At 35.8% G+C, this 11,387-nt stretch overlaps 2 protein-coding genes across 4 annotated transcripts; one reads left to right on the top strand and one right to left on the bottom strand.

Moving 5' to 3' along the window:
• Nucleotides 1-448: 448 nt before the first annotated feature.
• On the top strand, nt 449-2,815 carry LOC113305013 (probable nucleoredoxin 2). The gene is made up of 2 exons (XM_026554132.1): nt 449-750; nt 1,277-2,815. The coding sequence occupies exons 1-2, from the start codon at nt 652-654 to the stop codon at nt 2,408-2,410; spliced, it is 1,233 nt and encodes a 410-aa protein (XP_026409917.1). The 5' UTR covers nt 449-651; the 3' UTR covers nt 2,411-2,815.
• A 140-nt stretch (nt 2,816-2,955) lies between these two features.
• LOC113305023 (NEP1-interacting protein 1-like) lies at nt 2,956-11,070 on the bottom strand. Of its 3 annotated transcripts, none has more exons than XM_026554139.1 (5): nt 10,802-11,070; nt 10,536-10,687; nt 4,174-4,257; nt 3,885-4,085; nt 2,956-3,687 (listed from the first exon to the last, which is right to left on the bottom strand). In XM_026554139.1, the coding sequence occupies exons 1-5, from the start codon at nt 10,881-10,883 to the stop codon at nt 3,565-3,567; spliced, it is 642 nt and encodes a 213-aa protein (XP_026409924.1). In that variant the 5' UTR covers nt 10,884-11,070; the 3' UTR covers nt 2,956-3,564. The 3 variants fall into 3 exon arrangements, with proteins under 3 accessions (XP_026409924.1, XP_026409932.1, XP_026409934.1); XM_026554147.1 differs by having other exon boundaries at nt 3,885-4,052; XM_026554149.1 differs by having other exon boundaries at nt 3,546-3,809.
• Between the last annotated feature and the right edge of the window lie 317 nt (nt 11,071-11,387).

Below are 11,387 nucleotides of genomic sequence, written 5' to 3'. Positions count from 1 at the left end.
CCAGGTGTCATTCCCACATCAAGACAAGAAAAGTCATTCCCAGATAATGGCTCCTTTAGTCTTACTTGCATACTTTCATAGAAAAAAGGCTTCAAGTCTTCGAAACAAAATGCCATTCGTCTCTTTTTATTTTAATTCGCATCAACAGTGCAAATTGCTTCAGCATAAAAGCATTTGCTTGACCTTCTCCATACTCGTGAAAAACTATTCCTACCGGATTTATCAAACCACAAGAAAATGAATCGGCATAAAGGAATTCCAAACTGTTATCTCTGTAACAGTACGTAGCTAGACTTGATAGTTAACACGTAGAAAAGCAAGAGGGTCCAAAAAGTGGAGAACGTCGCAATCGATTGGTTGTATAGGTATGACCCTTTCTTTCTTTTCCTGTATCTAATCCTTGTTACTAAACTTTTGGTTTTTGCATTTTTGACGCGTGTGTTTGTTTGTACTAATATTATTATTATTTTTTAGGTAGTAGTAATTTCCGTCTAAAATTAAAGTACCTTTTTTCTCTTCAATTTTGATTATCACTACCACTGTTGTAGTGCCAGCTTATATGTTCCTCTCTCATTCATCATACCTTGCTTGATATTCATTCATTTATACAGAGAAAAGAAGAAAAAAAAGTTTCAGTGAGCAAAAACAGCAATGGAAGCTGCTTCACCTATCATCAACAGGACTGGCTCTTATTATAACTTGTTAATCTCTTTTACTAGAGATTTTTTGATTTCTTCCTCTGGAGCTCAGGTACCATTCTTTTAAGCTTTGTTTTGTGTTATTTCATGGTGGATTCATTTTGGTGCATCTTTTTGTGAGCTAAGCTTTGATATTCCATATTGGGGCTTCATGGTTTTATTTCTTTCTTTAAAATTTTTTTTTTTCTATTCTGACTTTCTTTTCTATTTCTGTTATATTTTGCTTAATTGAGAAAGTTAGATTTTCTGTTGTGTAGATCTTATTTCCAGTTCCTTTTGCATTAATTGACTAAATTCTAACTTGGGTCTTTTCCCTGAACTGAAAAAAAAATACTTGAATGTTTGATTAGGAAACAAGCCTAACTGCTGAGCAGTATCTCTGAGATTAGAGTCTCTTTCCAAGGCTTTCTAAATCTAAAATTTTCTTAATTTTTTTTTGTAACTTTACACTGTTTTCACCTTAGATTAGAGTCTACTTTTGGTGTTTAGTTTAACTATTTTATATATATTGGTTAAGTGAATCATTTTTTAATTTTTTTTATATGTACAAGCATTTTTACAGTTTGAAGTCTATGTAGGTAAAAGTTGAAGAATTAGAAGGAAGAACAATTGGACTATATTTCTCAGCAAATTGGTTTAGTCAGTGTCAAACTTTTACACCAATTTTAGCAGATATATATAACCAATTGAAAGAACAAGGATCAAATTTCGAAATAGTATTTGTTTCTTCTGATGAAGATCAGATTTCCTTTGACAATTTTTATAAGACCATGCCATGGTTAGCTATTCCTTTCTCTGATTTACAATCTAAGAAGAGCTTAACACAAAAGTTTCAAATTGAAGGAATCCCATCTCTAGTAATTGTAGACGAATTTGGCGAACCAATTCAAACAGAAGGAGTGGAACTCATATATCGATATGGAGTTCAAGCTTTTCCTTTTACGTCCGTTAGGATAGCGGAATTGGAATCGGAAGAGAAAGCTAATCAAGCTTCTCAAACTATTGAAAAACTTCTTTCAACCCATGCTAGAGATTATGTGATTAGCAAAAATGAACAAGTGCCTGTTGCTCGTTTGGTGGGGAAAACGGTCGGCTTGTACTTCTCGGCTTCCTGGTGTCCCCCATGTGTAAAGTTTACGCCGAGATTGGCTAGTGTTTATAATAGTCTAAGAGATAAGAAACTTGACTTTGAGATTGTTTTCATTTCGCTTGATCGAGATGAAGAAGGATATCTTAGCTGCTGCGAGTCAATGCCATGGCTTGCTCTGCCTTATGGCGATGAGATGGTTAAAGTATTATTAAGGTACTTCAATGTTCAAGCCATTCCAAGTTTGATCATCATTGGACCTGATGGAAAAACCGTTACGAAAGAAGGAAGAAACTTGATTAACTTACACTTAGACATGGCTTATCCTTTTACAGAAGCTCAACTTTTAAGCATACAAGAAAAGATAGATGAAGAAGCTAAGAGCTATCCCAAAGCTATCTCTCATAGTGGTCACAAGCATGAGCTGAGTTTGGTGTCAGCCAGTTCTGGAGGTGGGCCTTTCATATGTTGCAAATGCGATGAACAAGGTTCAGGATGGGCATATCAATGTATTGAATGTGGGTACGAAATTCATCTCAAGTGTGCACAACAAGTGGACGAAGATGAACAAGTGAAGGAAGAAGCTAATACTGCTAACTCGTATTGTGCTTGCAATGGAAAGTAGAATGACTGAAGAGACTTTCTGAAAATTCGGGAGGGGGAAAAATACAGGCTTGCAAATGTACAGGAAAGTAAAAATGCATGACAAAGTGAAATGTAAGAGCTAAAGGTATGGAGTTCTCTGCAAATGCCGAGATCTCGCTAAACAAGAGAAATCGCAAGTATATCTACAATAAACCAGGTAATTCTCCTCGTCCGTGCCTTTGTGATGAGATAGTATGTGTGTGTGTAATTTGTAGTAGATATCCAACTGTTATTAGCATTTTATAACAGAACCTAATCTTTTAAAAACTGTATTCATGTGGTAAGTATGCCTTATAATGTCTGTGTTATGTTTCAGAAGTCCAATATATATGTAAACAGTAAAATTTCTGATTTCATCGGTAAAATCGAGCTTTCTTCATTGCCACTTATTCTCTTCTCTTCTCTTCTGGGAAACAGAATTTTAGAATTGGTTCTTGATAATATTCTTCTACTAATGAATGATCACATTTCATGTCTTATCTTGTTTGCAGAATACTAGAATCTAAGCATCTATTTACTCAACCTACTATTGATATTCTTCTACTCTTTTTGACAATCAAAAGCTCTTAGCTTTGCCATTTAAGTTCGAGGAATTATTCCATGCATACCTTAATTCTAACATTGAAAGTGAACCTATATATTCCGTGGCATCCAAAAGTACTCCTCTCTACCATTTAGGATTTTGAGTATTTGTTCCTTGGATATGCCATGACATATGAACTGGACCCATGGACTGTGGTGTAGTGAAACTTAGACAAATCTACTCTTAACAAGAAGAACAATATCTTGGGCAACTTCAGCTTTATGTAAATTCTTGGTTATCAGATCAAACAGAATTTCTTTCAAGCAAGAGGAGTACATACATACTTTTTAAGATTATGTTACAGGTGCTTGGTTGTTTGAAGACTTCAGACTTGAGAAGTTCTTCAAACAGCTACCAACTGAAATTTTCCATGCAAATATATGTTTGTTTTCTCGTGTTCAAGTACATGTTGTTTAGGATCACGGTGCTTAATTTACATGACAGGACCAGGAATTTTTGGTTCGAATCCGTCTCCTTTTTGTGCATATTCTGTTGTCTCGATGAAGGGTGTTGTGGATCACCGAAGTGTCTTTTCTTTATCTTGATTAGTGTTAAACATCCTTTCGACAGACTGGGCAAGATGCTTGAATAATTAGCCATCCGTCAATGCAAAGCAAATGAAACAGATGTTTACAATTTGGTAGTTCCCTTGTGATTTCACCCTCGTGGAAATCCTATACAGTTGGATTTGAAGCAAAGCAGTGACGAATGATCAGTTAGTGCAATTGTTAGACAAGAAAACTGGCTAAGAACCCTGCTCCCCAAGAATGATTCCAACCTATCTACAGTTGCTGTGCTAAAATTTCAAAAAGCAGGTTAATTTCAGTATCGCAATTAACTAGATAGCGAGAGAATATGTTGGTGGGTATACCTGTAAGCATATTGAACAAGAGTTGTTCTCGCCACAGTGATCCACGGTTCCATTGCGAATAATGTTGAACTTTGGGAGTTTATCAACAGAGTCAGGAGGCATTCCTCTGGTCCCTTGAACATCGAAAATGTCAGATATTTCCATATAACTCGTTTCCAGTGTTCCCACCTGCAATGAAATAAAACTGACAAAAAGTTGGTCCTGGCACCAAAATGATTATCATAAATACCGTTTCCTGAGTAATCTTATTCAGTTATTCTGGATAACAGTGTAGTCTTGATTCTCTTACCTGCCATTGATAAGCCTTGAGCATTGCTGGGCAAACCCATTCCCGAAATATCTTTCCATTTATTAAGCTTCCAAACATTCCTACCTGCATTATACATAATCTCATTCAGTATTCTAAAGTTTAATGGTATCCGTACTGGAGAAGGTTTTTCAGCATGTTATGAAACGTTCTATTGTTACTTGTTAGTTTAATTATATTGTTTGATGCCGTCGAGATTTTCTTGTGGTGTAGTATATAGTGAGATACATTTAAGGGGCCGGCCACCCTCACCGAAGTCCGAACTTGTGGCTGCTAAATGCTGCTAAATGAATACTAGGATGCTTTGATGTCAAAAAGAGGCTTAAAAGATGATCTGATTTTTTGGTCTCTCTAGAGTCTAGAGAATCCTGGTTGTTAGTTTGTATCTTGTTTCTGTGTTCTCCATCTCCCATCCCATCATATCATATGCTATCTTTATTTCGTCGAAACGAAAAGAGGACCTTTCAGTTCATAAACAACTTACGAGGTAATCACATGCACACATAGAACCACGTGGAAATATCCATACAGAAGTCTAAGATTTTAGTACAGAGTTCCAAGTGTCAAACTTTCGTAGAAACATAATAAGATTGGGCATTTGGTATTTTATCATAATCTGGTCCATGCCAATGCCCAACAGCTGCGTTATCTGTCAAAACAACAACAACAATATACTCTACTACCAAACAGCTGAGTTTGACCTCGTGACTATGACTGACATACCTCTTCCCCATAGTTTTCATTCTTCCCCAAGTTCTTTTCATTCAAGTTTCATTTATTTAGGTCTTGATTACAATGCATGGGAATTGGGACCAAAGTCACCAAACTAGCCAGAGGAGGAAAAACTATAGTCAGTCCCCACCTGATTACTGACTCACTGAGTTCTATTCCTACGTTTCAATTTATGCATGTCCAAATTCTTAGAACATTTTAATTCTCATCGCTGGTTATTTGTATAGATTCAAAATGTTGGATGCAATAATCAAAAACAAGAAAAAAATCAAATAAACAAAAGTTATTGATACTTAGCACCTTTATAATGGAAGTGATCGAATTGACGAAACGGCCGAGCTCCCCAAATCTCCGCAACAGCAACAAGGCAAAAATTTGGAAAAAACAGAGTGAGTCACGTGTTCAACACGTTTCCCGGGGATTTCTAACTTGTTATCATAGCCAATCTTAAGACATTAGAATTTTTAATAATCGAAAATGGTTGGTTGTTTTGTGAATCATGGATGTTAATTGTGGAGTGAAAAACAAAAATAATTTTTTGGTCAGCTGTAGAGTTTCGAGATTATCTCTTAACCTAGAAGGAATTTCGATGAACACTTTTGACACAACGTAGTAGACATCCTGATAGTTACCCACGTAAAATTTTAAAATTTTTGGAGTTGTAAAAGTATTTTTTTGATATTTTACAAAACAGACAAATGTTCCTGAAAAATTCTGACGGGCAAACTTTTGTTGTTAACTAAAGTATTTTTTATGGGGTAATCATGAGTTTTTTGATATGGTGGTTCAAACAAAGTTTGTAAATCTAGATATTATCTTCAAAACTCATATTTTATCTTCCGTTTCGGAACTAAGGTTTGTGAGATGTGGTGTATTAGGTGATTGGGAAATTACCGTGTCCGTGGTCAGAGTATAAACGAAGATTGTGACATGAAATTGAAAAGGAACATGGCTACCAGGCGCATGTGGATGAACACAAGTCTTCCAAAGCTGACAAAGGCGGGAATATCAAACACAACTCTAACAGTAGTCTTCATAAGAAAGGTATGTTTCGTAAAACTGAATCCGGCGTTACTTTAATTAAGGGTGATTGTTATGTTTGTAAAATTCCGGGCCATACGGTAGTAAAGTGTAGACAACATAAAACCTTAATAAGTAGAAAGTTAATGCTAATTTAGTTGAAACAAATTAGAACGAGTTTATTGACATGATGTCGGAAGTTATTTTAGCAACCAATGTGAGAGACCAGAAGGTGGACTCTGGAGCCACCAAGAATGTTTGTTGAAACAGAGACATGTTCACCTCCTATCAGAGGATAGGGGATGTCGAGAAACTCTTTTTGAGTAACTCATATGCAATAGAGGTTGCATAAAAGGAAAAGGTCGAGCAGAAGCTCATATCTGTAATACTCTCACATTGAATGAAGTTTTCATGTTCCAAGCATATGCAAGAATCTTGTATCTTGTTCTATTGTAGATGGAAAAAGATTTAAGATCTTAATTGAATCTGGAAAACTTGTTGTAACAAGGCAATTATTTTTTAAGCAAGAGTTATAGGACTTTGGGTTTATATAAGCTTAACGGAAAAATCTGATGATGTGAACATAGTTGATTCTTGTACTTTCTTTATGTGATTGATTGTTTTATGTGGTAAGCTTGTAACCGTAAACTTATAAGTCAATGCTTAACTGGATAGCATAGGCTGCGTACCCAAATTTAGTTTGGACTTTGAACACAAAAGTGAAATCTCTGAAGAATCAAATATGCTTTAAAACCTTTTAGCACAAATGTTCAGAGTAATTCTAAGCCTTTAGAATTAATTCAGTTAGGCCTAGATGACATGATTTCAACCCAAAATCACTGTGGTAAAAGATGGTTTATAACTTCCTTAAATGATTGTACGACGTACTGTCTTGTATACTTGCTTAGGGATAAGGATGATGCCTTAGAAGCCTTAAGATGTATAAACTTGAAGTTCAAAACCAATTAGAAGCCTTGAACATAACAACTGTATCCTTAAGAAGATGATAATTGTCATGTTGATTAGTTCAGGATTACCTGCGGCCTTGTGGGGGGAGGCAGTCATGTTAACTAGTATATCCTGAATAGAGTACCCTTAAGGATCAGATAAAACTCCATATGATTTATGGATAGGTAGATGACCTTCTTATGAATGCGTCGAAGTGTGGGGGTGTTTGACTAAGTTTGCCATTCGTCTTCCTAAAAGAAGTAGATAGAAACAAAAAAATGTTGATTGTGTCTTCATATAAGGTATGCTGAGTATACTTCTACATATAGATTTTTGGTTGTGTGTTCTGATTTTTCAGACTTTGGTGTGATTTTTTCTGACTTTGTTGTGAATACTATTACATAATCTAGGGATGCTGAGTTCTTTGAACATGTTTATTCTTAAACCTGTACCTCATTAGAGATGTGTTGTTGATCCCCTAGATTTATTTTCAAATAGTCAGAACTTATCTTAAAGGAAGATAAAGTTAAGGTTGAGCCTAAGAGAAGTAAAACAATTAGACTTGAGACTTCTTATGAAGACGACTTCATAACATGCCTAGCTTAGTCTAAGCCCTGGACTTGTAAAGAAGCCTTGATATCTACTGAAACCCCATTCTGGTAAGAAGCTTCATTTAGTGAAATGGACTCAGTCCGTCGGAACCTGACTTGGGAGGTTTATAGTTTACCTCCAGAGAATAAGACCATGAGATGTAAATGAGTCTTTAAGAGGAAATATTAGGTATATGGAACTGTAGAAAAATATTAGGCTAAGTTGGTAGCTAAAGGCTATAAACTAAAAGAAGGTGTATATTTCCTTGATTCTTATTCACATGTGACGAGATTTACTTCCGTTGAGATGCTAATTGTTATTGTTGTCATAAACAAATTAGAGATACATCAGATGGATGTTAAGACAGCTTTTCTAAAATCGTGAATTAGATAAAGAAATTTACATAGACCAACCTGAGGACTTTGTAGTGAAAGGTTATGATGACAAAGTTTGTAAGTTGAACAAAATTTTGTATGGTTTATAAAATAAGCACGTAAACAGTGACATGGAAAATTTGATCATGTGATAATGTGTAGTGGATTTAAGTTAATGAATCTGACAAGTATATTTACAAGTAACTTGTTAAGGATGCTGTGTGATTGTATGCTTGTATGTTGATGATATGCTTATACTTGATACAAACATAGATGTGATTAATTCCACTAAAAACATGCGCTGAATGAGAACGTTGACTTGAAAGACTTAGGCCCTGTTGATGTAATCTTAGGGATGAGGATTAGAAAATAATCTAACATATGTAGTCTTAGTCATTCTCATTATTTTGAATTTGTGCTTAAGAGATACAATCAGTGTGATTGTAAGCCTGCTTGTACTCCGTACGATTATTCTGTAGACTCAAGAAAAAAGGGTAATGGAGTATCTTAACTTGAATACTCAAGAGTTATAGGATGTCTGATGAATTTAATGAACTGTAAGAGTCCAGACATTGCCTATATTGTGAGTAAGTTAAGTAGATATAATTAGTCCAGAGCAATAGCATTCAGATGCACTGAGTAGAGTATTATGGTACCTAAAATACTCTATTACCTTTTATTTGATTTATCAAAGGTATCTTGCTGTCCTTGAGGGACTTTGTGATGTAAACTGGATAGTTGACTCAGAGGAGTCTAAGTCTACGAGTGGATATGTTTCACTCTAGTCAGGGTTTGTTTTTGGAAGATTTACAAACAAACATATATTGCTCAATTCATTATGGAATCTGAGAGTATTGAGTTAGATAAAGCACGAGAGGGGGCGAGTGCCTAAGATGTTTTTTAGAAGACATTCCTCTCTGGCATAGGCCTGTGCCAGCTATATCTATACATTGTGTTAGCCAAGATATAATAGCTAAAGCTGAAAATAACTAATCTCAATCGGCGTTATTTCCATTGATTGGATAAAGTCCAAGGAGAATATCGCGCAATCTTTGACGAAAGGTTTATCCCAAGAGATAGTTAGAAATGCATCGAGGGGAAGGGGCTTAAGCTCATAAATTAAACTTGCCATGAAGGATACTCAACCTTGCTGACTGGAGATCCCAAGATCAAGGTTTCGAATGAGACAACTAATTTGTGGTGGGTAAAGGTAAACACTATCAGAGAATTTTATTCTCTGTCCCTTCCCTATGGTGTAGACGTGATAGTGTGACTGCATGTGAAGGATGACTTTTAAGAAGTCTTAATGAGTTCTATAGTTTCAATTTAAGATTGAAGTGGGGTGTAGCAGTAACACTCTTTATGGAAACTCACCTATCTGAATGAGGAAGTGGGCCGCTTCCTATGAGAATATGAGCTTTGATTCTCTAGAGCATTCTGAGAAACAGGATATGTCCAGGGCCAAATTGGACAAAACGGCACGAGCTTGGCAGCAATCTTGGAGATATCACCCGTGGTTGTTATCACGAATTACATCAAATGCTAGCAGTTCAAGACATAGTTCACTGTCTCTAGCAAGTAATTCCGGTAATATCTCACTAAGCAAAGGTTCAAGACCTCATGGACACCTCTGCCTAAAATGGTATTTCCTGCGCTTTTATGTGATTTTCGTTTTGATGGTTTTGGTATTACTGGAACTTAGGACCTAAAGGTCACTAAGGGTTCACTAGTTCATGCTTTTTCACTTTGGTGAAAGATACCTATAGTCTCACCATGTGAGAACTAAAGATGAAAGCTCTCAATACTATTATGATTTATGCAATCCATAGTATGACCCTGGGGTCAACACACTTTTGTGTGAGGGAGAGGACGTAGAAATGACTAGTATGATTTCAACACTTGCACGATCAGTCTGTTTGGATCGTGAGGTTGGGATGTTGATTTACCAAGATCTATCTGTGTTTTCATGTTTTATTGAGTTTTCATTCATGTGGGGGATTGTTGGAAAACGATTAATAAAAAAATAATTTTTCAAAGTTTTAATAAAAAGTTATAATTTATTGTTTTATTTTGTGAATGAAACTTTTTAGTCCCACATCGTGGAGTTTCCAATTTTTAGTAGTTTTAAGAAACTATATAAACCTTTTAGTCCCACATCAGGGAGTTTTTCTTCTTAAATTGTTTGATTCCATTATATAAAGAAATTCACTACTTTTGTAAAATCTATGGGAAAGTGGTTGCTCTATATTTTAGAGGGACCCCTAAAAGAAAATATTTTATAACGTTTTTTAAGAGTTCGCAATTTTTCTTAACGGTTTTTTCGGACTTGCCAAGCTCAAGTTGAACATCTACTACATATGCTAGTAGTAGGTGTAGTAGGGTGTTTTATCCTGGAGCTATCCGTCCTGTGAGGGCTATAGCATCACTCTTGAGTGTAGTCGGGCGCTAATATCTTAAGGGCAACGTGTTGAACACGTGACTCACTCTGTTTTTTCCAAAGTTTTGCCTTGTTGCTGTTGCGGAGATTTGGGAAGCTCGGCCGTTTCGTCAAATCGATCACTTCCATTATAAAGGAGTTAAGTATCAATAACTTTTACTTATTTGATTTTTTCCTTGTTTTTGATTATTGTACCCAACATAAAATGACTAATGAGATTCATAGCCAACAAATGATCTAACCTTAGACGATGAATCACCATTGAGCAAGGACTCCAGCAACTCAACAGCAACAATAGCACCAGCCACGGCACCAATTCCAGCTCCGCGAACAAACCCTGTTTCTGTTGTTTGTCCTGTGATTGCTCCTGTAATAATTCCAACAATTGCCCCTCCTGTACTTGCATAACAACAATCATTGTTTCCTTGATTAATTAGCTTGGTGAATGCATGCATGGATGTATAAGATTCCACAGTGAGAAAGAGAGGGTTATAAAGAAAAAAGTTACCTAGTGCAAAAATGCAGGTGATCCCAGCAACAAAAATTCTTTCCAATATTCTTGACAAAATCTTTATTCCAAAATCACCCATCTTTGTTTTTCTTAACTAACTCTTAAACCCACCTTTTGTTTTGCTGCTGGTTCAAAACTTCCCCTGTTATATTTTACCAGAAGTTCAGCTTGAAATGAGGAACTTTAAAGTAAACTACAGAATGTGCAACAGAGAGAGGTATAAGGAGAGCATTTACAAAGAGGTGAGCATGACCCTAATTAAGAGCATTAAAGGAAGATGATAACTACTAGTAACTTAATACTATTAACAAATGAAAGGGAATTGAATGAGCGCAGACGTAGAAAAGTCGAGAACTAAATTTATGAAAATTACGTAGTAATTTAGCCAAAGAAAGAAGATGGGCAAAATTAGGAAAACCATCTAAAACTAGGTGCTGATGGTGAGTGGGATACTAACTTCTGTGGGCTGAAACTGTAAGCTCATTTAAAGCTTTGGTCTGGTATACTAAATTGAGAAAAGTAAGCTGCCCCAAATTGTATACTGCATTAAATCCTCCTCCATTCTCAATTGAGTTCTGGGATA

Source organism: Papaver somniferum, chromosome 1 (genome assembly GCF_003573695.1).
Source record: "Papaver somniferum cultivar HN1 chromosome 1, ASM357369v1, whole genome shotgun sequence".
Taxonomy (NCBI): Eukaryota; Viridiplantae; Streptophyta; class Magnoliopsida; order Ranunculales; family Papaveraceae; genus Papaver; species Papaver somniferum.
Note: the sequence above shows the minus strand (reverse complement) of the source record. Positions and strands in the feature narration are given on the sequence as shown.

Bases quoted from the DNA above. Each gene is read 5' to 3' on its own strand.
- LOC113305013 (XM_026554132.1), top strand. From the start codon at position 652: ATGGAAGCTGCTTCACCTATCATCAACAGGACTGGCTCTTATTATAAC. The intron at 751-1,276 runs GTACCATTCTTT...AAGTCTATGTAG, and splicing joins TTTCTTCCTCTGGAGCTCAG to GTAAAAGTTGAAGAATTAGA.
- LOC113305023 (XM_026554139.1), bottom strand. From the start codon at position 10,883: ATGGGTGATTTTGGAATAAAGATTTTGTCAAGAATATTGGAAAGAATT. The intron at 10,688-10,801 runs GTAACTTTTTTC...ATGCAAGTACAG, and splicing joins CACCTGCATTTTTGCACTAG to GAGGGGCAATTGTTGGAATT. The intron at 3,688-3,884 runs GTATACCCACCA...CCAACTGTATAG, and splicing joins CTTGTTCAATATGCTTACAG to GATTTCCACGAGGGTGAAAT.